This window comes from Hemicordylus capensis, chromosome 2 (genome assembly GCF_027244095.1).
Source record: "Hemicordylus capensis ecotype Gifberg chromosome 2, rHemCap1.1.pri, whole genome shotgun sequence".
Taxonomy (NCBI): Eukaryota; Metazoa; Chordata; class Lepidosauria; order Squamata; family Cordylidae; genus Hemicordylus; species Hemicordylus capensis.
The window spans coordinates 342,419,914-342,445,468 of record NC_069658.1 but is presented as its reverse complement, the minus strand read 5'-3'; the positions used below and the strand labels follow the sequence as shown (position 1 = coordinate 342,445,468).

Sequence of the window (25,555 nt, the reverse complement as noted above, 5' to 3'; positions counted from 1 at the left end):
AAAAAAGGAGGTTAAAGAGGTGTTGGTTTTAAAGGGTGGCTGTTTAGGTGGGTTTGCCACCATGTTGCCGCTGGGATTGGACCCGATCCTGGCAGTTCACACGTGCGTGCAAAACCAGGCTGGACTCCCTTAGCCGGGTTTTGCACGAGTGTGTGAATAGCCTCAATGAGGCTATTCCAGTGATCGAAGGAAAGTGGGCCCACTTTCAGTTGATCGTGGGAACCACCGGACTCGCGGGCAAACCTGGTACTCCCAAGGTGGCTAGCCCGCCTAGAAAACCCTGCCCTTAAATAAGGTTAACGGAGCGAGCGATCCATTAACCTCATTACTTTGCTCGTGTGTTGCTACAGAGCAGTGACACAAACAGCCTCCCGGGCTTGGGGGTCTCTTGTTGAGGCAAGCAGCCTCCCGGACTCGGGGGTCTCTCCAGGATGCCCCACGCACTCACGTGGGGCATCCTGGAACTTCTGGGGGCCACACGGCCCCCGATCCCTGCGGCATCCGCTGGCTCTGTGACAAAGCCAGTAGAGAGTGGGCCAAGCCTGCTCTCCCTGCAGAACGCCATCAGGAGTTCCGCACGTTTCATGTGAAGCGCCTCAATATCTCTTTATACCATTGCTTCTCAACCCTGTAATTACTTACCATGTAAGTTATTGTATAGTAATTATAGAATTACTATATTCTATAGCAATGTGTGACATATGCTGGAAACGGGGCTGTGTATATAAGACTGTGATATAATAGGTGTCTTTTACACTAGGAGTGCATAACTTGAGTCCATGCGTGGGCTAAAGGTGATGTTGGCCAAAACTAAGAGGCCTGAAGCTAGTGCCACACAACGTTCAGCACATCAAATTATTCCTGGGAAATATAAAGACCGTGCCAATTTTGCCATTGTTTTGATGAAGGTGCAAGAAGAGAAAAGAGGGCAAGATAGAGAAATAGAAAGAGAATGAGACAGATAGAGAGGGAAGAGATAGGAAGAGAAAGAAACCACCTTGAGATTGTTTTAATGAATGGCAGCATAGAAATGTATCAATCAATCAATCAATCAATCAATCAAATAAATAAAGAGACAGACAGAGAGGGAAGTGTGGAGAGAGAGCAACCCTAACAGTGGGGATGGCCCATAACTATGTGGGAAGATTATCTGCTTTTTTCCTGAACAAGTTCTATCTGGAGGAGTACTGTGGTCATGGTAGTAGATGAAAAGCTGTGGCTCTCTGTGAATTGTTCTGGTCTCCAAAAGCTTTCAACAAGGTAGTAATGACTCACAGTTCTTACAAAATCACTCCATGAATGTTCTCTTTACAGCAACAACATTGCTCGTTTGAGCACATGGCACAAGCATGGGATTCAGCTTTGTCTCTCATGGAGGCTCTCCACACATGGAGGCAGTGTGGAGAGCCAAGGAGGATTTGGCAGGGAGAGCGGGCTTGGCCCGCTCTCCCCGCACATAAGCACTCCACCCTCCCTGGGAGGCCAGATTGGCCGCCCACACGATTACCAGCTCCATCACAGAGCCGGTTGGGATGGTGGGCATTGGGGGCTGCCTGGCCTCCGGAAGTCCCAGCATACCCCGCAATGGACCAATATAACCCAGATGGCCAGAATAACTCAATGAACAAACCCCTGTCCCTGCTAGCTCACTTAATGGCAAAACACATTTTTGGATGCTTGTTGTGAAAAAGAAACTCCAGTATGTAGTACACCACTCTGGGCTCCTTGGAGGAAGAGTGGGATATAAATGTAAATAAATAAATAAATGTTAGAGGTATATGGGTGAGGGGAGCAGGCAGAACTAACACTCAGACCTCAGATACCAACACTCTGCTCACACAGCCACAGGAAAAACACTCAGCACGAGCCCTTTGTAACCCCTGCCCCTAGAGTTGCCCATCCTAGGAGCCCAGACTTGTATCCCAGGAGAGTGAATGAAACTGTAGCCCTATAAAATCGCATTAGGATCTAGGTTCAAAGATTGTGGTTACACAATAGAACAGACTGGGGCATGGACCAATGGCCCTATTTAGTTAATTGCCTGGCTCTGCAGTGCCTCAGGATGTCTGCCATTTTGCCCAGGTCCTTCCATCCCATCCACTCACAATTTCCCCATGATCATGTGACCGGTTGCCACTGCTAGCACTTTATTGCCCCAGCAGACATTATTTATGAGCAGGTTCTCAGACTTAGTATGGAACTTAAGCCCCTGCTGACTGAGCAAAGAGGCCCCCTTTAAAAGGGGTGATTCTCTTATGTTTAGCAGGGAGAGAGCAACTGACCCTATCCAACCCCAGCACAGCATCCCTCCAGTGGCTGTTGCTGGCAATTGCCTTATGTTTCTTTTTAGATTGTGAGCCCTTTGGGGACAGGGCACCATCTTATTTATATATTATTTATTTTCCCATGTAAACCACTTCATGAACTTTGGCTGAAGAGCGGTATATAAATACCAGTAGTAGTAGTAGTAGTAGTAGTAGTAGTAGTAGTAGTTGAAGCCGAGGTCTGGGCAACCTCTCTCAGCCAAGAGTGGGCATTCCCTCCTCACATACAAGTTTTTACTTTCTTTCTAAGTTAGGATAAACTGAGACTGATATGAAGCCACCAATCTTGGTTTATTAGGTACTTCCTAGGGGTATGTGAGCTGGCTTGCTTTGAGCTGGGCTCAGTGTTGAGCTGGCTCGGCTTGAAGGGTTTGGGGTCGAATTGGACGTGGTTCAAACCAATCTGGCTTGGAACTCTACGGGTAAAGGGGAATCCAGGGAGGATTCCCCTTTACAAGTAAAGGGGGGGGGGCAGGGGGTCTGGCCCTCACTCACCCTCCACCCCCTGAGCAGCCTGGGCAATTTCAGGCCTGGTTTGGGCCTCTGCATGGAGATCATTAAAATGGCCTCCGTGCATGTGAAGAGGCCATTTGTGTGACCACGCAAATTGTGTGGTCACACAAATGACCTCCACATCTGTGCAGAAACCAGAACCAATCTGGGCTATTCAGGGGGAGGCCGGTGGGGGGAGGACTGCTGGCAGGGGGAGCTATCACCCCCACTGTGGCTGTGGCCACTGCCACTTTTAAGGTACTTTCTTACTCCCCTCCCACCCACTCTACATTTAGGAAAGCTCCCCTACCCACCCCCCCGGACAGATTTGGACCTGAGCAGGTTTTGTGTACATCCCTAGTACTTGCTTCAAAGAACCTGAGATCTGAAGTTGAGGGTTGAAATTAGTTTCAATCTATCTCAATCCATCTCAAGTTCTCTGAAGCAAGTACCTAAGAATAAGATGAGATTGGTGAGTTTGGATATTGTGACCAATCTCAGGGCATCCTAACCTAGAAAAGAAGTGGACAGTGATGCAGGGATGGATGGTGGGGAGGACATGCTCCTGGGTCTGAGGGACCTAGTGCTCTGCTAACCCCGTTTCTCTGTTCATGAGTCATCATGTCGCAGCTCCCCACCATGGCGACTCACGAGGAGACCCAGACTGGGAGGCTACAACATGCCTCCTGGCATTGGAGGGCTTCCCAGGATGCCCTGCGCACTTGTGCGTGGCATTCTAGGACTTCCAGAGGCTGAGTGGCCCCCAATCCCCGCAGACCCAACCGGCTCCATAATGGAGCCAGTAATCGTGTGGGTGGCTGATCTGGCTGCCCAGGGACGAAGCAGCAATAATCTGCGGGGAGGTAAGTGCTTTGGGGCTTCTTCCCCACAGAAGGGGGTAACCTCCTGGAGCAATCATGAGGAACACTTCAATGATCCATATGCAGGGTTCCTGGGTCTCTTCCTTTCTGGCCATATAGGACAATCTCCTGGATGGAACCCCTTTGTTGGGTTTTGTGAGCGTTTCACTTCTGGCTTAACTTTTGTTTCCCCTTCTGGTTCTGGTTCGCTGATTTGTTCCAGGCTTATGGAAATTTTTTCTTTTGGTTCTTCTTTCATCTGGATCTCTGGTCCAGTTTCTGGTATTTGATTTGTGGTTGACTTTGGTCTTTCATCAAAATATACCGCATTGCATATTCTCACTGTTCCAGTGGCCACATCAAGGATTCCGTATCCTTTTCTTCCTAGTGTATATCCAGATAGTATTCCTTCTTCACATCTGCAGTCCAGTCTATTTCTTTTTTTCTTTAGGAACATATGTATATGCTCTTGATCCAAACACTCTTTCTTTCAGGAGTGTACATTCATGTTCAATTCCTTCTTCCATCAGATATTTGGTCATTTCCTTCACCACCATTATCACTTCTTATGTCATCATCATCATCATCATCACTTATATCATTATCACCATTATATTCACCACCAATATACTTCTCAGTCTGTGAGGCATTCTGGCAAACTTGTTGTTCACTATTGCAACATACTCTTTTCATTTCTCTAGAACTTGGCTTTTCTTCCTAACCTTACAAGTAGAAGTGTATCTGGAGTAAGGTAGAGTGTGCCGTCGAGTCGGTGTCGACTCTTGGTGACCACAGAGCCCTGTGGCTGTCTTTGGTAGAATATAGGAGGGGTTTACCATTGTCTTCTTCTGTGCAGTATGAGATTATGCCTTTCAGCATCTTCTTATATTGCTGCTGCCCAATACTGGTGTTTCCCATAGTCTAGGAAACATACCAGCGGGGATTCAAACCAGCAACCTCTGGCTTGCTAGTCAAGGCATTTCCCCACTGCACCAATAGGTGGCTTAGTAATCAATACAAGTCAATGGATATTTATTTCCACCAGAAGATTCTACTTGCATTGGTCCACAGACATCATTATGAACCAACTCTATGGTCTGTGACTCTTTCGCTGTTCGCTGAGGAAAGGTATTTCTGACTTGCATTTCCAACAGCACAAACATTGAGAGTCATTGGTCTTGCAGGACTGAATTCTCAAGCTTCTTGCTAAATCTTCATTCTCAAGTTGAGAAATTATTTTAAAATCTTTACGTATGAGTCTCCTGTACCACAAATTTTCACATTGTTTATACATACATCCCTTTGCAACCTTGGCTGTCTTGTTAATGCAATCAATTTCAAACAAGCCATTTTATCTATTTATTTATTTAGTACATTTATATATCGCCCCAAACAAAAACGTCCCTGGGTGGTTTCTCTTAAAGATCCTTGGATTAACAATTCTTGTCCATCCCAAATATAACAGTGATCATTCTTGAACTTTACTTCATAGCCTCTATGCATTGCCTATTTGATTGAAATAAAACTGCTTTCAAGTGCAAGAACATAGTTTCCACAATTCTCAAAGTTATGTTCTTTCCCTTTGGCAGCTTGCATCGGATTTTTTGCTTTCCCTCTGCAAATGTTTTTCTGCCGTCAGCCAGAGATATTGGGGTTTTACAACTCAGGTGCAATTCAGTAGACAATTATCTGTCCTAATCAGATTTGCAGTTGGGCCACTATCAACAACTAGATTTCCACAGTCATCTTTGCAATCATTTTGAACAGATCCATAGGTTCTGAAGATTGCTCCAACCTTTTCTTTGAATCCCTGCTAGCTCTGTTTTTCCGTTTTGGAGAGATTCAAGCTCTGGGTGATGAGTCAGCCCTCTTGGAATTTGCTTTGGTTTTGTGGCTAGGGCTTTTTTTCTGAAGACAATTGATTTGCAAAAGGCCTTCTTTCCTACACAAGCAGCAGACCTTCCTCTTTTGTTTGGTTTGGAAGGCTGTAACCCAACTCTTTTGGTCACAGCCCTGTTCAGAACTCATATCAAAATCCTGAAGTCTAGTTGTTACATATTGCAAATCCATTTTCTCTTTTGTTTCCACAGCAAAACATATTATTTGATCTATCTCAAGCAGGCTGTTAAGAATAAACCCAACAATTGCATTATTATTTGGGAGATTTGTGACATATGGATGGGTGCCTAGAGCACTCATCTCCTGGTGGAATCCCCCAATGCATCATGCATGTCACACGGTGCATTGTGGTATATCTGCAGGCTGAGAAACATCATCCTGGCCTCCAGAGCTCCACACTGCAGCATACAGCACAGATAATCTGGGAGCGCACAACAACCAGCGCTCATCTGGGGGGGAAGATGAGTACAACCAGCCTTCTCCCCACCCCCTCACCCACTTGCCGCTCCACCAGCCCAGTTGTGTGAATGACCTCTGTCTCTCAGGTGAGAGAAACACCTGACAAAGAGGAAGTAAGAGTAGAGAAAGCACTGTCAGAGAGGGGATTCCATTGTGTATTATCTCTACCCCTAGTGCCCCCAGTCAGTAGGGTTGCTGGTGCTAAGAGTCTATGTCGGCAGGAGCTGCCTCTCCAACATACTGCACCACAGCTAAGTGGGGACTGTGAGCAATTAACATATTGAAGCTCTTCTCATGATCTGTGAGAAGGGCTTGCGGGGAGAGCAGGCTTAGCCAGCTCTCCCTGCAAATGAGCAGCCGCTTGTAGCTGGGCGGCCAGATCGGCCGCCCACATGGCTGCCATCTCTGTCATGGAGCTAGCAGGGGCTGCGGGAATCAGGGGTCGTGCGGCCCCCAGAAGTTCCAGGATGCCCCATGCAAGTGCGTGGGGCATCCTGGAGAGACCCCCAAGCCCAGGAGGCTGCTTGCAGCCTCCCAATCGGGGATCTACCTGTGTGTTGCCGCGTGCTGCAGAGACACACGAGCAAAAAAATGAGGTTAATGGAGCACTCGTTCCGTTAACCTCATTTAAGGGGATCCCTGGAAAGCTCCCTTAGCCCACTTTCCAGTGATCGTGGGAATAGCCTCATTGTCTGCCTACCAAGAGAATAGATAAAATGCAAATCCTGAGACCTGATGAAGTGTGGTAGTGGCGAATATCCTAGGCCCCCTACCATTAAGGGCTCCATCCCAAAGAAAGCTGTGCTGAGGAAAAAGCGCAGAGGGGGTGGGATATGCGAACCCTTATTACTACACAGAAACAGCCGTAAAACAGGCAAATCATTTATTGAACAGCATCAGCGATGGAATGAAAGCAAGACAGATGAATGGGGTTGCCAGACTTGTTCCAGCAGGTTTCCTTGCCTTTGAGAACTGCATGAGAGACAGCAGAATAACCAGGGCAGCTTTTCTCTTGGCTCTTTGTCTAGGGTGTAGCTGTGGCTGCTATATAATTATATCGCAAGCAGCTTGCAAAGACCTAAGAGCTCTGGGAGACCAAGTGAAGGCACCTTCACATGGAAAGAGCTGGATTCACCCCAGCCACTCTTGCTGCTAGTGGTCTTGCTGTTGGCCTCCCTTGTGGTTTGCACTGTACTGGATATGGGGACCATCCTCGTCCTGGAAAGAGTCAAGTGAGACACAGAGAGAAGACGTAATGAGTAATGCTGAACATATACTATGGATAGTTCCACTGTCCAGGTGCTCAATAAGTGGCAGGGAATGAGCAACTGAGACAGGTGCTATCGCCCAGATATTCTTTCTGTTGGAAGCCACATCTCAGCTTCCATTCCCCGCTGGAGGTGCCCCTCAGGTTTGCATTTGGAGATTCAGCTGGTAATGATAGTCAGTGTAATCACTGAGACAATAGGCTCACCCATTCCAAGCAGGGGTCTGCAGCAGAACTCTGGCTGCAATTACTGTTTATTCTGCTCCATCTGCCAAAGCCCTGATCCTGCAAGGAAAAAAGAAAAGGATTTGTGAGTGTCTGGCCAGCAGCAGCAGTGGTTGGAGAGGAGTGCCTGGTTATCAACAATAGGGCTGCTGTTCTCTCTGCTGCCTTCATTGGTGTATGGTGAGAGTTTTCATGCCAACGGAACCCCACCCCTTTTCTACACAGTCCACTATGTGGAACACACTACTACTACCTGCTGAAGGAGAGGTTACTGTATTTACCTGAATCCAAGACTAGGTTTTTTCCAAGTTCTTTGATATTAGAAATGGATGTATGTCATCTTAAATTCTATTCGGGTAAATACAGTATTTAGCCAATACATAGAGGTCATTTACACAATCAAAAACCGTGTTCTACCTGGGTTTGGGAGCTGCATGTACTCCCAATTTTTGGTTATATGGAAGCACGGTAGGAGGAAAATCCAAGTAGCTTTTCCTCCTACCTTGCTTTCATACAGTGAAGCTATTCCCATGATGGACGGAAAACGGGCTAAGGGAACTTAGCCTGCTTTCCATCAATTGTGGGAACCTCCGGGCTTGCGGGTGAGCCCGGTGCTCCTAAGGCAGCTAGCCCGCCTAGAACACCCGCCCTTTAAATGAGGTTAACGGAGCGAGTGCTCTGTTAACCTCTTTTTTTTTTGCTCGTGTGTCACCGCAGTGTGCAGTGACACACAAGTAGACCCCTGGCTGGGAGGCTGCAGCCAGCCTCCTGGGCTCGGGGGTCTCTCCAGGACGCCCCGCACGCTCACGTGGGGCATCCTGGAACTTCCGGGGGCCACGCAACCCCCAATCTCCACAGCCCCCACTGGCTCTTTGATGGAGCTGGCAGCCGTGTGGGCATCCGATCTGGCCGTCCAGCTACGAACGGACGGCCAGATTAAGCCCGCCCTCCCCACAGAATCCCGTCAGGTGCTTCACATGTGTCGTGTGAAGCGCCTCAGTCACTTCTAACCAGGTTTTCCTCCTAACTTGCTACCACACAACTGAAAATTGGGAGCACACACAGCTCCCAAACCCAGGTAGAACACAGTTTTTGGTTGTGTGAATGACCTCCTAGTTTTGCCATATTGTAAGTGGGGCTATGGGAGACATGCATGGAAGTGATACTTTGAAGCATGGACTTTCCCTTTCTTGCTTACCTGTGTGGAGTGCTTTGTTCTTGTATCCCCAGCTGCAGGAGTGAAGTAGAGGTTCCTGTTGGGTGTTTCTTTATGAAGTCTTGAGTTGGGATACCTGTAAGGGGTTTTCGCTCTCTATTGAGTTCAAAGGGAGTATTTTAACACATAACTCTCCTGATGCCGTCGTAAGATTATACCAACACCAAGTCTGAGGGAGCCGATGATCTTGACACAGTTCTGTTCCTCCCCACCTCACTCCCTGCTGCCATCCAGTTTTGGCCCCTGCCCTAGGAGAGCTACACCAGTGTGCCTGGGTTCTTCTGGTATAACATCACAGCTAGTATAACTTACTGTTCTGTTATGCCAGAGTAGATTCCGTAGATCCCTAGCACTGGTAGATATTCAGGATCTGCTGGTGCAAGGGTTTTAGTCAGTAAATACTAAAATACTGCTCCAGCGGGCATAATTCAAGGGTACGATTGTGCTGTTAGTCAATCAGTGATGCTTCAGAATACACACACACACACACACACACACACACACACACACACACACACCTGTGATCTACTGATGCTATTTATTTTATGTTATGATATTTTAATGTGGTGTGTTTAATTATTTTAAATTGTTGTGCATGGTGCTTGATTGTTTTAAATGAGGTTGCTTATTTATTTAAGTACGTTACATTAAAAAGGGGATACAGATACAGAGAAATAAACAAATACACATGTAAAGTGTTGTAAACTGACCATCCCATCTCAGAAATATATTGTAATGTAGGGCTAAAGAAGACGGAAACAGAAACTAATTATTTTAACTTTCAGATTTTAACTTTCAACACTTTCCTTATAAAGAAATGCATCACTTTTTAACCTGAAAAAAAGAGAAGACAATGGAAAGGAGCATGACAGAGGTTTAAATATTGTGAACAGTAAGGAGAGAGTGAGCAAGGAAAAATAATTGTCTCTCTGTCAAGTTTCTAGCACTTGGGGTCACTCAGTAACGTTTCTTGCCTGTTTATTCAGGAGAACCTAAAGGAAGCAGTTTCTCATGCAATGCATAGTTGTTGGTTTTTTTTAATTCTTCACCATAAGATATGAAAGCCACTGGTTTACATGACTTCTAAAAGGAATTTTGCACATTAGTGGAGGATAGATTGACCAACAGTTATTACTCAGGAGAACTAAAAGAGGAGCCTTCATGTTCAGGGATAGCCAGTGGTGCTCTTCCCCCTGGACTTTGGACCAAAATCCAGGGCCTCCACATCCCCTGGGGCCCTCCCAAATCCTCTTTGGTCTGTCCTGGGTGGTGTGGTTGCCACTAGCCCGCACTGCTCTGGGTGGCCAAGCGTGATTATGACCTGTGCCAGGTGCTTTCGAGACGGGGGGGGGGGGGAGTGTGAAAAGAAATATGTGGGATAAGAATATGGGGGAAGATGCTAAACTTGCAGTGGGGGGGCTCCAGCATGTGGGAGGGCTGGGTCTAGGCTCCAAAATTACCTAGGTGCACCTCTGGGGATAGTATACTTGTATTACAAAATGCTTAGGGGAAACAAAGGGATGGCTGTGTTCCTCTTGTTCCTTATTTATGTTTTCCATAGGCACTTGGCTGGCCAATCTATTTTGAGACAGAGTGAAGGACTCAACAGAGCTTTTGGTCTGAAACAGTAAGGCGGTTCTTAAGAAGTACCTGTTGTTCTCTCCACCAGCCACCCACTGACCCAGCGCCCTGCTGTCTGAAATTCGTTGCATGGAGACAAAAGGCAGGGGTTTTCCTACTGTGGCCTCTCAACTGCTGAATGTCTTCCCAGTGAGGCCCATATAGCTACCTCATTGCTCACCTTTGGATAAGCAGCTAAAATAAAACATTTTAGTTTTAAAATAATAAAATAGTTTAGTTTAGTCAGGCTTTTGGCCTGACTGAATTATATTTTTTGCTCCTGGGAATTTTCTTTTGGTTGTTTTATTTCCCCCCCTAAATTGTTTTTTTGTATTGTAAGCTGCCATGAAGGTCCCTGACATGACATGTTTGCATGCGTAAGTGCTTTACCCATTGTCTTCATCACATCCATTTCAAATAAGAATGCCCATTTGTTCAATGGCAGAAAATTGATAGTGCTAGGACAATCTCCTTGGAATCACAAGAGACACATGTGCCCTGTCCTTGCTGAAAATTGCATGGCCCAGGTCTAAATAGAGGCAAATTCTCCTCCTGCTTTTCAGACAGCAGGCTTTACTGTGGGTTTACCGCAAGGTTTTACTATGGGTTTGGGGCGTAACGGACACTCTGACACAAAAAGAGGAATTTTTTACCCAGGACATAAATCGGGCTAGGTTCCAATAAGGAGGGGAAAACCTGAATTGTGTGTGAAGTACTCTCTGAAATATCACATGGTCTTCGGAGGAAATCTGGACGATATGTGAATGCACACCCGCGGTAAAGTTGTCATCTGAAAAAGCTCCTGCTATGCAACACAAATGTTGCAAAGAGAGTTGCTCACCGTTAACTTGCAAGTAAAAAGACATCTCCTCAAAGTCATCTTCATTGAACGCTCGGACAGTGTAGAACCCTCCCTCATTCTGTTTCATCCTTACAAGGGATAGGGTAGTTTGGTACCTAGAGGAAAGGGCAATTAGATGCTGGAGAAGAAGATCAGTTCAGAAAGAAGCACAAACCCTGGTACATTTGAAAGAGACCCAGAGAGATAAACCTATTCCGAGGCAGCAAGGGTCAGCATTGCCGGGCAGTTGCAGATCGCCCAGAGCCCACTGCACCACCCTGAGACCACTTCTGTGCTCACCGTCTTTTTGTGTTGGGTTGGTGGCAGCAGAGTGATAGTTTGGGGAGACATGAATGGCAACTTTCTGAAGGCTCCCCCAAATGCTGGAGTAGGCCCTGCCTATTCTTTTTAATCAAGTTAGGCTTGAAAACTCTTGCAATATTCTTGGGGCAATCCAAATAATCATTATGTGCTGAACAAGAAACCTTACTTGTCAAGATGGAAAATGCCCTGATTTGGGGTGGTTTTTTTTGGTAAACTATATACAGTGACTCACATGCAGTGCGGTGTGATGCCCATGGAAGGGCTGGGTATGTACACTGTCTCGATTCATCCCTTAATCAGGTCCTCACTTCTCCCAAGCTTAGAAAAGCTCCATCTCTACTAAGGATTGAGCAATCATTGAAGCAATGAGCATTGAAGCAATGAGCCTCCCATTATTCCCAGCTGTGCAATGCTTAGTAGCAGTGGAGCCTCCCCAAACTCAGGAGAAGCAAGGATGTGATCTGGAGATGAACGAAGCCCGCACACTCGCCCAGTCTTTCTACAGGTGGTGTGCTGCTCTGTATGTGAGTCAGTGTGCTTTAGAAATACATTTGAGCTATCACAATCACCTTTTGCTCATAACTTGCTGGAGCCTTCTACAAACCTGTCAACATGCACCCATAAAAACATACTGCTGTCAATCTACATATCTACACATGAAGCCATAAGCTGCATGCATATAATACTTACTGAGGCGGGTCTCACGATCAACGAGACCTACCTGGGGAGGGTGAGCGGGGAGAGCGGGCTTAGGAAGCAGGGCAGCAGCCCTGGGCAGCTGGATCCGCCGCCCACACGACTGCCGGCTCCGTGACGGAGCTGGCGGGGGCTGGGGAGTTCAGGGGCTGTGCGGCCCCCGGAAGCCCCATTATGCCCTGTGCGAGCGTGTAGGACATACTGGAGAGACCCCCGAGCCGGGAGGCTGTTTTTAAGCTTCCTGGCTGGGGTCCACTCATGAGTAGCCACGGCACGGAGCCGCACTGCAAACCTGATTTAAGGTTCGCTCCTCAAACCCGGTTTAAGGGGAGGGGTTGTTTGGCAGGTTAACTACCTGGAAGCTACCGGGCTCGCCTGCAAGCCTGGTGGTTCCCACGATCAGGCGAAATCGGGCTAGGCTCCCCTAGGCTCCGCCTGATAGTGGAAATAGCCTCACTGTATACAGATATTTGCTGTGGTCAGCTTTGATGCTGATGGCTCTTTCTTTTGCATAAACAGGAAAGAAGAGGTTATACATTCAGGCCTCTCACTCACCCAAGCTAATGATCAATGCAGTCAAAACTGGCTGCGTCAATCATCTGGTGGGGCAGGGGATGGCTACATGTACATAGCTTCATAGAAGCAAGAAGACCCACATGTGCTGGATCCTGAGGTGCTGGATATGGACCTTTCTAACTTCTGTGAATGTGGGTCACAATTCAGCTAGGGGATCCCCACACTAATCTTCTTCCTCACATAGATGAGTCTAGCTGGACTGGGGCAAATGCATACTCAGTGGTCACTCTGCATTTTTGTTTGTTTATTTATTGTATTTTTAAAAGCCCTATATAAAACCTTGGGGCAGTTTACAATTTAAAATTGTGTAAAAACAAATTAAAATTACCATCAATAAACTTTAAAACATAATAAACTAAAAGCCTGATAAAACAGATGTGTTTTCAAAAGTTGTTTAAAAACAACCAGAGATGGGGAGGTTCTGATTTCATTTGGGAGTGTGTTCCAGAGTTATTTTGTTTCCAAATAGCAGCTCAGCGAGAGCCTGTAGCCATTTTGCCAAGCTGGCAGCTGGGCGTTAGCTGAAATGCTGACCCTCTGCCTCCAACTTTTAGTATTTAAAACTGGACATCAGCACTGAATTTCAGACTAGGAGGCAATTCCCACGATCCCTGAAAAGCAGGCCTGTATGGCCTATGGCGGTAATAAATAAATTGATTGATTGAGGAAAGCGGGCTAAGGAAGCTTAGCCTACTTTCCAGGGATCTTGGGAACCACCGGGCCCGCAGGTGAGCCCGGTGCTCCAAGGCAGCTAGCCCGCCTAATTCCCCCTCCCCTTAAATGAGGTCAACGGAGCGAGCACTCCGTTAATCCCATTTGGTTGCTCACATATCACGTGGCACGCGGCGACACACGAGTAGACCCCTGACCAGGAGGCTGCTTGGGATCTCGCCAGGATGCCCCGCGCACTTGCGCAGGGCATCCTGGAACTTCCGGGGGCTGTGCAGCCCCCAATCCCTGCCAGCCCCGCCAGCTATGTGACGGAGCCGGCAGCTGTGTGGGCAGCCGATCTGGCCACCCAGCTACGAGTGGCTGCTCGTCTGCCGGGAGAGCGGGCTAAGCCCGCTCTCCCCACAGACCACATTGAGGTGCTTCACAGCAATCATGTGAAGCCCCTCTAGGTCTAAGTCAACCTCCTGAACCCAATCTCATTCCTCAGTAAAACACCTCTAGCTAACAACTGTAAAGTTTAGTATTTAACAGACCTCTGTTGCTCTCTACATCCCACTTCCTCTCAGTCTTTTCCTGTCATCATCCTATCATCCAGAATTTTGAGAGATTCAGATTGATTGATTGATTTTTATTCAATTTCTATACCACCCTTCCAAAAATGGCTCAGGGTGGTTTACACAGAGAAATAACAAATAAATAAAATGGCTCTCTGTCCCCAAAGTACTCACAATCTAAAAAGAAACATAAGAGAGATACCAGCAACAGTCACTGGAGGTACCGTGCTGGGGGTGGATAGGGCCAGTTACTCTCCCTCTACTAAATAAAGATAATCACCAAGTCAAAAGGTGCCTCTTGCCAAGTTAGCAGGGGTTGCCAAGGGCTTGCCTCTTTGCCAAGTTAGCAGCAATTACACTTGTTGTAGGCTGACACAGAGTGAAATCCGGCCAAACCACATGTGATGGGGCCATCATTTCCATGTCCACCCCACTCATGTGTCTACTGACACCTCTCCCCTCTCACACTAGATTCCCTAGGTCCCAAAAGCACTCCCACCACATTTCTCCATTCTTGCCTCAGTCACCAAAAGTGAGCTGAGAATTGAGTGGCTAGGAGCAAAAGGAGAAAATATGTGAGAAGAAAGTTCAGCATCCTTTCTTACCCTTTCCTTTTATCGTTAAAATAAGCCCCCTTGCCTTCACTGCCTTTAGATGTATTGTAAATGGACATGTCAGTGAACCTGTGAAAAGCAACATCTACTCCACTGTCATGTCTGTTTGGCGCCTGTATCATCATTATAGTATTTTTTTTACACATTTTTTATATCCCGCTCTTCCTCCAAGGAGCCCAGAGCAGTGTACCACATACTTAAGTTCCTCCTAACCCTGTGAAGTAGGTTAGGCTGAGAGAGAAGTGACTGGCCCAGAGTCACCCAGCAAATATCATGGCTGAATGGGGATTTGAACTCGGGTCTCCCTGGTCCTAGTCCAGCACTCTAACTACCCACCCCACAAAATCCAAAACACCACAGTTGTGGTGCCCCACAACTCCTCTGTGCCCCAGTGGGGAAATGCATAACAAAATCATGGCCCTTATTAATTTCCCTATTATACAAAGTTAAACACATGCCCATTAAAATAGTAAATTGTTCAGTGCTGAGAAGAAACTGCTTAGGTGGCAAACAAGCCAGATGCTGGTTTTAAATCAGCAAAGGTAAAGTCTACCTGATGGGGGTGTGCATGAATGGCTCAACACAGAACTGGTTTGCCTCATACCAAGCCAGTTCTAAGGTTTGATCGTGGACTGAATTGAGGGCAATTTGGTCCATGATTGAACTGAGCCAGGTGGCAGTGGTGAGAAAGGTAGTTAAAAGGCCCTCTTACCACCAAGCTCGCTGCCCACACGGCCTCTCCCCGCTCTCCCTTGCTGTCCACACAACCCATAATGAAAGCATTCATGTTCCTGTCTCTTTTACCAAGCCTCCCGGTTTGGCTTGGTTCTGGCCTCTGCGCATGTGCGGAAGCCATTTGGGGCCATGCAAATGCCGTGGCCATGCAAATGGGATTCAGGCATGCATAGATGCCAGAATCAAGCCGCCGCTGAGTGGGTGGCTTGGTAAATGAGGCAGGAGCATGCACACTTTCATTATGGGCTGCACCAGTGCGGGGGGGAGCAGTGGAGTGCTTGGCAGTAAGAGGGCCTTTTAACGATCTCTCTCACTGCCCCGCCGACTGCCGCCCTTTCACAGACCCAGAATCCCCCACCCCTATACTTGTAAAGGGAGATCATCAGCGGATTCCCTTTTACAAGTATTGCTGCTTGAACTGCTGTACTGGTTCGACTGAATGGACCAGCTTGGTCAGTTTGATCGAACCGGATTGGCACAACTTGGTTCAGTTCAAATTGGTTCAAATTTGAATCGAGCCATGTTTTTTGGTTCGTGCACCCCCCTGCTACACGACAACAAGCCGCTTACCTGGTTTCAGACAAATTCTTGCTGCTGATGGTACATTCAGTGTTGCTCTCTGCAGTCAGGGTCTGGTTATCCTGTAGCCAGACAATGGTTGGGCTTGGATAGGCCTCAATCTGCACATGGAAGACATGGCTTCTATGCAGCTCAACAAACACAGTGTCATTCAGAACAGTGAGGAAGGTCACAAAGCCACGATCTGGAAAAGAATAGGTGGAAAAGAAAAGCCACAGAGAAGCAGAGTTTGCTTTGGCTGCACCATCCCTCTTTGTAGAGTGTGGGATAGGAGGGGAGCAGGGGAAAGCTTGGGTTACAAGGATGTTGATGGGAAGAGGCGGTTAGAGGAACAGAAGTGGAGCAGGGAACTAGCTCCTTAAAAATTAATCTACAGAGGGATGGCAGAAGCAACGCTCAAAAACAGGTTTTTTTTAGAAGCAAGTCAGCAATAATCTAATTACATTAAACAAATATCAGTTTAATTTTCCTTAGTTGGTTTCAGCAGCCTAAAGAGTAGGAAGCCATGACTGCCATTTGATATCTCAGGAGACTTTGGAATCTGAACATCTCAAGCTGATGACAGGCAAAAGATTTGGCAAACATACCGATTACACTAATGAAGATGTCTTTTGTTTCTTTTCCTCCATGATAGGTGTCAGTAGCCTCACAGACATACTGCCCTGCATCCGTCATCTCTACATTGCGGATAGTGAGGACTGAACTAGTATGATGGCTGGCCCCCGGTATAAATTCTGTCATTGGGTGTACCTTCCTGCCCACCTGCAACAGACCATGAGGAGAATAAACAATACGAGTAGCACTGAATAGTACAGAAATTCTTCAACTAGGTTACAAATTTGTTAAACCCAAACAACTATTTGGCCATGTTCAAAGATTAAAGACAAATGGCATTAGACAACCTTATAGGAGTTATTGGGGAAGGCACATCTTGTCTACTGGTCTCCGCATAATCTGGGTGAATTTCTCATCTAACAAAGGAGTTCATCTGATGATGGACTGTCATCATCATGCTGTGGGGCTGAAATAGGTGGGATTAGGTGACTGAGTAGGCTCTTCTTTCTGCTCCAGCAGCAGAGTGTCTTCTCACTCTCTTGCCTTACCACTTGTTTAACCAGATGTGGAATTTAATAGTTCTGAAAACAAAGATTTGCTAAACTGTGTGATGAACTGCACATCTTTCTCCAAATGGATTAAGCATAATAAAACCGGCATGCTACATTTTCATAAGTGAGTTTCAGGAGCAGCCCCTTGATGATAGCCATGAAAAAGAAAATGGACCTTAATTACAAGGGAAAAGGAATGCAACACCCCATTTTGCACCTAAGTCTTTGGAGACCAGATCTTGAGTGAGCACTTCCTTAATTTCCCATCTTATCCCAAGTGCTCAGAGATCTCAGAGAGCCTCACTATTCATTATTTGTTGTAGGGAACGTCTATCTTTCTTAAATAGTGGTGCTGAGGTAGATGTGTGTCTTGTGGGATTTCTGGATGAAATCCTGCCTCTCTAAATTCAGCAGCACTAGGGACATTGGTTTTATGTGCATCCAAACAACTTTACTGGGTGAGCTAATACAGTCTATGTAGTCCAATCTCCTGTCTCCAAGCAGGCAATTCTGGATGATTTAAAGAAAAATTATAAGGGCACAAGGCTCTACTGATCTTGTTCAGGCTGATCATTTCTGGCTTTTGAAAATCTAATGTTGGTGAGACTGCATGTACATGATGTCTTGGCTAAAGCCAATGATGTTCCTATCTTCCATATGTGTCTATTCTGAAGCTATGCCAAAATATGCATTCCTGAGTCCAGTGAAATTTCTTTGGGCCTCTCCAGTATAACTAAGATAATTCAAAACCAACAGTTTTGCCAGTGGTGCTCACACTCTTGTTCAAAGGAGCAAGAAAAGATCTTGGGGGTTCCCAAGAGATGCATTACAAAGAAGTAAAAATATTCATGAAAGATAGGGTGGTTGTGCACTGTTGCCAGAGCACTACCTCTCCAGTCTTGGAAACTAGTCTCCATTTCAGCTAAGAAGTCTGTCACATAGGCCAGAGCTTGTGGCTTGAGGGCTAGCTCCCATATCAGGCATTCAAGATGATTATGTAGACAGGGTCTTGTACTTTGAGCCTGGGAAAGGCAGGAAATGCTCGTATTTTTAATGCAGAAAATTGCCAGCCCAGTAAGTCCTGGAACAAAGCAAACTCTGAATAGACCAGTTGAACCCCACTCAAATGCAACATAATGGTATCCAGGCCACTGATTGAACGGGCACACCTAGAACCCTGCCTTCTTTGTGTTCCTACAAGGTAGGTCTGATTCACTATGCAACTCCTACAACCCTCAATTTCAGCACACCTGCCATCTAGTCTTTGGCTGCCCCTCAGGAAGCCTCTGTTTAGAAGTCCCCTTCTTCTTTGTTTGTTCTCTTTTGCCTAAGTTTCTGTCTTTGACCTGAGCCCCCAGAGCTCCATGTTTCCAGAAGTGGGATTGCTGGCAGACGTTCTTCCCAATACTGCCTTGAAAACTTCCAGCTGAGACCTTGCCTCTTCATGCTCTCCTTGCTCCCTAAAATTATGACACACACCATGCAAGAACTCAACTCGGAAGTTGAGGAAAGTCCTAGCAATCATGCTCCCTCCTTGCCTCCAAAACCCAGCTTGTGACACAAACCCAGCTTGGAACCTGCTGCCAACCCAGCAACTGTTCAATACCATTGACCATGGTATCCTTCTGGACTGCCTGAGAGGGTTGGGGGTGGGAGGCACTGCTTTGCAGTGGTTCCACTCCTACCTCTCGGGTAGATTCCAGATGGTGTCACGTGGAGTTTGTTGCAAGAGCTACTGGTCCCGCAGGGCTCCATTCTATCTCCAATGCTTTTTAACAACTACATGAAACCTCTGGGAGAGATCATCAGGAAATTTGGTGCAGGGTACTATCAAAATGCTACTGACACCCAGATCTATTTCTCCATATCAGCTTTATCAGGAGATAGCTTAACCTCTCTAAATGCTTGCCTAGAATTGGTAATGGGCTGGACGAGGGAGAACTGAAGCTAAATCCAAACAAGACAGATGTACTTGGCCAAGGCTATTCACACGTAGCAGAAACTGGACTAAGGGAGCCCAGGCAAGTTTCTGCTCCATGAAGCCACACAGCTCCCATTGGCGAGCCCTCTTAGGTAGCCTGCCGCTTAACCCAGGTTTTGGGCGTGAGAATGCCCAAACACCGGGTTAACTGATCATGTGTCTGCCACAGCTGCTTGCAGCTGCAGAGGACACATTCGGGTGGAGGGGGGCTCCCAGGAATGCACCACATGGAGGCACTTCCCTGCACCTGACCCTCGGAGCTGCCAGGTGAGCTGTGGCTGGGCGCGGGTGTGCCAGAGACAAGCCTCTGCTCGTCACCAGCCATGGGTGAGTGATCTCTGTGGGGAGAGCGGGTCAAACCCGCTCTTCCTGCAAACCTCCTCTCGGTGCTTCATGCTGCTCATGTGAAGCACCTCATTGTGTGAGACCAGAACTTAGGAAGTGGTTTACACCTGCCTGTTCTGGATTGGGTTACACTCCCCCTGAAAGATCAGGTATGTTGCTTAAGGATACTTCTGGACCCAAACCTCTCCCTGATATCTCTGGCTGAGGCAGTGGCAAGAAGTGCTCTTTATCAGCTTTGACTGATAATGCCAGTTAGGTATATTTCTCAAGACAAACCACCTTGAAACAGAGGTGCATATCATGGTAACATCTGGGCTTGACTACTGCAATGCGCTGTATGTTGGGCTGCCTTTGTATGCATTTTGGAAAGTGCTACTGGTACAGAAGGCAGCAGCCAGGCTGGTCTCCGGGGCCACCCATAGAGTCCACATTACTCCTTTTTTTAAGGAGTACACTGGCTGCCAATTAGTTTTCAGGAGAAATATAAAGTGCTGGTTATTACCTATAAAGCCCTGAATGGCTAGGGCCCAGGGTATTTAAGCAAGCACCTTCTTCTTCACGAACCCTGCTGCTCATTAAGATCATCAGGGGTGGAGGGTAGGGATGTGCACAGAACTGATTGGCACTCCATTTCTAGGAGTGCCGAACCAGTTCCGACAATCGACATTCAACCTGGTTTGGAGGTGGCCAGGGTGGGGGGTGGGGGCGGTGGTTCTTTAAGGTGTAGGAAAGGTGCTGCCTACCTCCCAGCCCCCACCCCGCTACTTCTCACCTGCCGGCGCTTTCGCAAAAAGTGGGTATGCAGGGGCCGCAGCATGCCTACCTGCAGCCCCAATCAATGTGGCAACCGGTTCCATGCACATCCCTAGTGGAGGGGTCTGGTTGTGGTTGCCACCGGCTTGCTTGGTGGTGACCCAAATCTGGGCCTTCTCTAGGGTTGCCCCAGGTCTCTGGAGCACACTCCCAAATGAAATCAGAATCTCCCCATCTCTGGTTGTTGTTAAAGAACTTTTGAAAACACATCTGTTTTATCAGGCTTTTAGTTTATGATGTTTTAAAGTTTTAATGTTTTCTTTATGGTAATTTTAATCTTTTAAATATGATTGTTAGGTTTTGGTTGTTGTTTGGTTGGACTGCAAACTGCCCTGAGATTTTACCTAGGGCAGTATGTAAATGAGACAAATAAATAAATAAAATAAACCAGATGTTTTAGTTGCTTTTGGAAGCCTCCATCCCATGTGCCCCAGTGAAGGCTTTACTATGGTGTGGAAGCTGGATCTCTAGCCTGAGATCCAGCCCCTCCACCTTTCCATTGCTCTCAACAGATGACAGGAGAAGTATAAACGGCTCCTCCTTTCTCATCCCCTTTCCTTTTCATTCCTACTCTCATTTCACTTCCCTCACAGTGGTCTGACTTCCCACATCCCTGACTCTCCCCTCCCCACCTCTCAACACTCTTCAAAGCTCATAGCCAATACTTCATTACTGAGGCTGTTCTCATGAGCAGCCAAGCCCGGGCTTCAGCAGCCGAGCCTGGGCTTGGCTGCCCGTGAGAACTGCCAGGGTCTGCATGGATCCCAGCGATGCTGCGGCGCTAAACCCAGCACTGCACCCTTGGTCTCAGAGGAGGTTAAGGGCACAAACGCACCCTTAACCCCGGCTCTGGGGTTGTGTGTCAGTGCAAGCTGCTTGTCACAGAGGCGGGAGCCAAGAGCACCTAGCCCCTGGGGGAATCCCCCAGTGCACTGCGCTCGGCACACTGTGGGATTTACGGAGGCCAGGACGAATCTTGTGCAGCCAAGAAAAGTGCAGAGCAGTGCAGGAAAAGTGTACCTTTTCCTGCAAAGGGTCATCTGGGGGAAGGTAGGTTGAGCCATCCCTTCCCCACCACCCAACCGTACATGTGTGTGGTTGTGTGAACAGCCCCACAGTGTTGTCTGTGGGCTAGTTCAGATGCACATGGTCTCCACCAGCCTGCTACATGCAATGAAGGTGGAGATGTGCCAAGAACATGCCTACCCTGCTTAAACAGGGTTTTGGAGGGTGTATACAGGGGCAATTCCAATTATCAGCCTTTGCACATGATTAAAGGGTGTGCCAAGAATGCGTTGGCACGTCCTTGAGTGACATCAGGGCAGGCGTGTACTTGGCATGTCCCCACTTTGATCGCATGTAGCAGGCCAGTAGGGGCCGTGTTCTTCTGGATCTGCACTTTCAATAAACCTATATTTCACTGTGCTTTCTTCTTTACAGTAATGCTTCATTGTCCAGACCTGAACTGCACACTTGGTGGTTTGGTGCTAGTCAAGCTGGGCCCGCTATAGTGAATGGATAGCTGCCAGCTGAGTTTTCTGCAGAAGGGAAAGGATTCTCCTAGCAGAAGGGAAAAGATTCCCCTAGCATCCAAGTAATTCCCCTACTTTAAACGTAATTTCCCCAGAACTGATTTAGGTGTTCTAGCCTCTTCTACATAGAGGCCTGCATCATTGTTAGTTATGAGATAATGCAAGGAGACAAAAATGCTACAAACAAAAGACAAACAAACTCCAAAGCCCACATGTTTGTTTACCATTTGGCCAGGATAATCCCAGTTGTAGTTAATCAATTCAATGCCTCTCACTGCACATACTACAGTGATATTTTCACCTTGCTTCACAATGGTCTGCACAGCACTGATAGAAATGTTGATGGTGGAGGTAGGAGAAGAGGAAACTACAGAAATGAAAAATTCAAATAAATATGAAAAGAAACAAAGCCACAGCAACTGAATTCAATTCACATGAAAATCAGCCTGGGCTGCTCATCAAGTTCAATAGATAATGTAACTGGATTGACAATGAGGGAGTGGTCTAATGGTTACACCATCAGTCATTTCAATTGCACAACTAGTTCAATTTATATCCCACAATGAGGTGAGCAATTTTTTCAGGAACCTCATCATAGGCTGAAAAATCTGACTGGTTGCATCATAGGGTGCATTTTCATCATGCTTCCAGATGCAAATTGAATGCTATGCAGAAATCATTTGCATCAGCCCTGAGCCCTAAATGGGTCTAGTGCAGGCCTACTCAATTTAGCCCCCCCGCTCCCATAATCCCCAGCCACAGCAGCCAATAGCCAGGGATTATGGAGATTGTAGGCCAACATCTTCAGGAGGGCCAAAGTTGAACAGCCCTAGTGTCAAGGGGCTACCCTACACTTTGGGCAAGCAGGCGATCACTGCCTACATATATATGCTCACCATGTTCAATGGGTGGGAGCTTTCTTCAGCATAGAGCTAGACTGTTACATTTCAGTGCAGAATGGTCACAAAGGGAAGCCATAGCAGCTTTTCACACAGAAGATCAATGCTTCTGCCCATACCAATAAGGCAAATATAGGGCAAAGGCTTACCTTGGATGATGTAGACATAGTAGGGTTCAGAATCAAATTCCTGCTCATCCAGTGTCGCTCTGCAAATGTAGGCCCTGTCTTCAAAGTACCCTTTAAAGCCTTGTCGCTTGTCATATGTGGCAGGGACTGGGTCCTTATCCTTCTTTTCATAAAGGCTCACTGATGTATTGGGGTCTGTCACACGGCAGGGGATAATGTCTTCAGTATGGCCCGTGCTGAAAACAAATGTGTCCTCCAAACTGCTGCTTGGGAGGAAGGGCAAAGAGGGGTCTATAGGAGGAAGAGAGAGGGAAACCAATGAGTTCTGCAATAGCAAGGGTAACAGCCAGTAGAAAGATTAAAAAGTGGGGGGTGGGGGAGACAAGGTGACTATAAAATGGCCTCAACCATCTTAACATATGTTGAAGTTGTGAACACAACCTTTGAGAGTACTGGGGAGGCTGGGGAGGGTAAGGCAAGATAGCACCTACCTTTCCCCTAGACCAAGAGTTCTCAGCCTTGGGTCCCCAGATGTGATTGGACTTCAACTCCCATAATCCCCAGCCCTAATGGCCTTTGTTTGTGGATTATGGGAGTTGAATAACATCTGGGGACCCAGGCTGAGAATCCCTGACCTAGACGATCCAGTGTGGTCCTGGGGCCACATGGTTCGCATGCCCACACGACCAGTGCTGTTGCGAGCCACCCATTATTCCAGCCTCCAGCAATCCCACAATGTACTGCACGATGAGTGTGGTGCATTGGGGGATTCCCCCATGAGCTGGGTACTCTAGGCATCAGGCTGCTCTGTGTCTGCTCGGGCTGGCTGCAGCCCGGGCAGACACACAACTGGGGGCCTGGGTAGAAGGGCATGCTTGCACCTTTCTATCCAAGTAAAAGCCCAAGGGAAATTCCCGGGCTATCCGGCGAGGCAGTAGTGGGACTGGCCATGATCCTGGGGCTTCATATGAGGAGCCCTACCCCAGTAGGGCTGCACAGGTAGGGCTGCTTTCATGAACAGCCTCATTATTTTAGCTCCAACAGTTCCTAGTTGCAGCTACATCTGGGGATGGGACCGTCGTTCAGTGGTAGAGCACCTGCTTGGCATGCAGAAGGCCCCAGGTGCAAACCACCACCACCACCCCGGCTTCCCCAGTTAGGGTTGGGGAGACTCCTGCCTGAAACCTTGGAGGTTTCAGAACAGACAATACTGAGATTGAGCAACCGTCAGATTCAGCATAAGGCAGCTTTCTAAGTTCCTATGTTGAGAGATATACAGGGGCGAATGTGAACAGGTACACATTACAGGTATGTAATGCCAGCAAATGATTTATCAGTGTTTCTGGAATATTATAGTCCTGTGTTTTCTATGGATAAGGCAGCATTTTCTTTCTAATTTGGAGCTTTAACTATAACCTACTATATTGAAATATAATGGTCTGATCTTTAATGATGGGGCTTGGCCAAAGATTGTAGGGTTTGGTGCCCAGAGACGAAAGTTTGGGGCGGTGTACAAATGTGATAAATAAATAAATGGGCATAACTAAGGAGGGAAGAAGGGCACTACCTGCAAGAGCTTTTTAAAAAACTTGCACTACAGAGTCATATTCACGCTCTCAAACCCTAGATGACCCTGCCACCCATTTCCACTCAATATTATCCTTCTAAATACTCCAGCCTTCCAGGAAGACACATCTGCAAGTACACAAAAAACAGGCACATGCTTATAAGAAGCACAGTGATTCAGTCTCCAGTACCTGGCACGAAAATGTAGATGGCTTTCTCCTCCGCTGAGCCTTGTCTCAAGGATTGGTTGTAGGTACAAGAATACTCTCCTGTGTGGAGGCCAGTCACATTCCAAAGTGTGAAGATACTTACAAAAGTACCATCTCTTTTCTCCAGCACTGTGTCTAGAGTATGTTTGCCATCCTTTTTCCAGATAACCTCATTATGCCCTAAGCACATCAGGGAAAAATTGCTGTAGAGACTGAGGATGACTTCCGGGTCACTGGGAGAGATCTCCAGAGAGCTGATTTCTGGCAATCCTTGAATAAATTATTTGGAAAAGCAAAAGGATACAAAAGTCCCATAAGTTCACTGAAGTCAGTGGTAGAATGCACACTGATATACACAGGAACTGAGATGTTAACTCTTGGGTGGTCTCAAAAGCTAAATCACAAAACCTTAAGCAGAAGTGGCAGTGAGATTGAAAAACCACAGATATTTCGTGGGCATAGATGAAACAATCTGATCTCTTTCTCCATCTAATGCTTCATAGCAACAAGAGGGAGAGTCTGATGTTGGTCTTAAGCAATGTAATCATATACTTCTTCTTGTAGATGCATAACAGCAGAAACCAATAATTTTAACCTACCTCACAGGTCTGTTGTAAGGATAAACATAACCACATACACTGCTCTGCACTCCTTGCAGGAAGAGCTGGAAATAAGATTAAGTTCTCAAAAATCATGTGCAGATGCAACTAAAGGGCCGCATCTTTATGGAATATAATTCCTTCCTAGGACTGACCTCATTCTGGTGTTTTAATGTTGAACTAATAAAGGAAGACTATGGCAGACACAATTATTTGTTTCATGGAAATGAGCTTGACCACCCTGTAGTTCCAAATCATGCATTTTTTAAAAGCTGGAGGGTCTTCTGTGGCACAGATCCCCACTATGACTTCACTAGCAGGTTGTGTTGGAGAGATCTAAGGTTGGGGAACTAAAAATAAAATTTGCAGGAAATCTTTAAGAAATGATAGGGTGACAACGTCTTCCTGAATTACTTCCTATGAA

General features: G+C 46.9%; 1 protein-coding gene across 2 annotated transcripts in view; it reads right to left on the bottom strand.

Moving 5' to 3' along the window:
* Positions 1-25,555, bottom strand: part of PDGFRB (platelet derived growth factor receptor beta) — a 145,186-nt gene that overhangs the window by 43,992 nt on the left and 75,639 nt on the right. For both annotated transcript variants that reach the window (XM_053303784.1, XM_053303785.1), the window contains exons 3-8: positions 24,515-24,802; positions 22,779-23,048; positions 21,955-22,097; positions 16,541-16,715; positions 15,945-16,137; positions 11,204-11,319 (exon numbers count right to left, since the gene is read on the bottom strand). In XM_053303784.1, the coding sequence (XP_053159759.1) occupies positions 11,204-11,319; positions 15,945-16,137; positions 16,541-16,715; positions 21,955-22,097; positions 22,779-23,048; positions 24,515-24,802 (1,185 nt within the window). The remainder of the gene's footprint in view (positions 1-11,203; positions 11,320-15,944; positions 16,138-16,540; positions 16,716-21,954; positions 22,098-22,778; positions 23,049-24,514; positions 24,803-25,555) is intronic.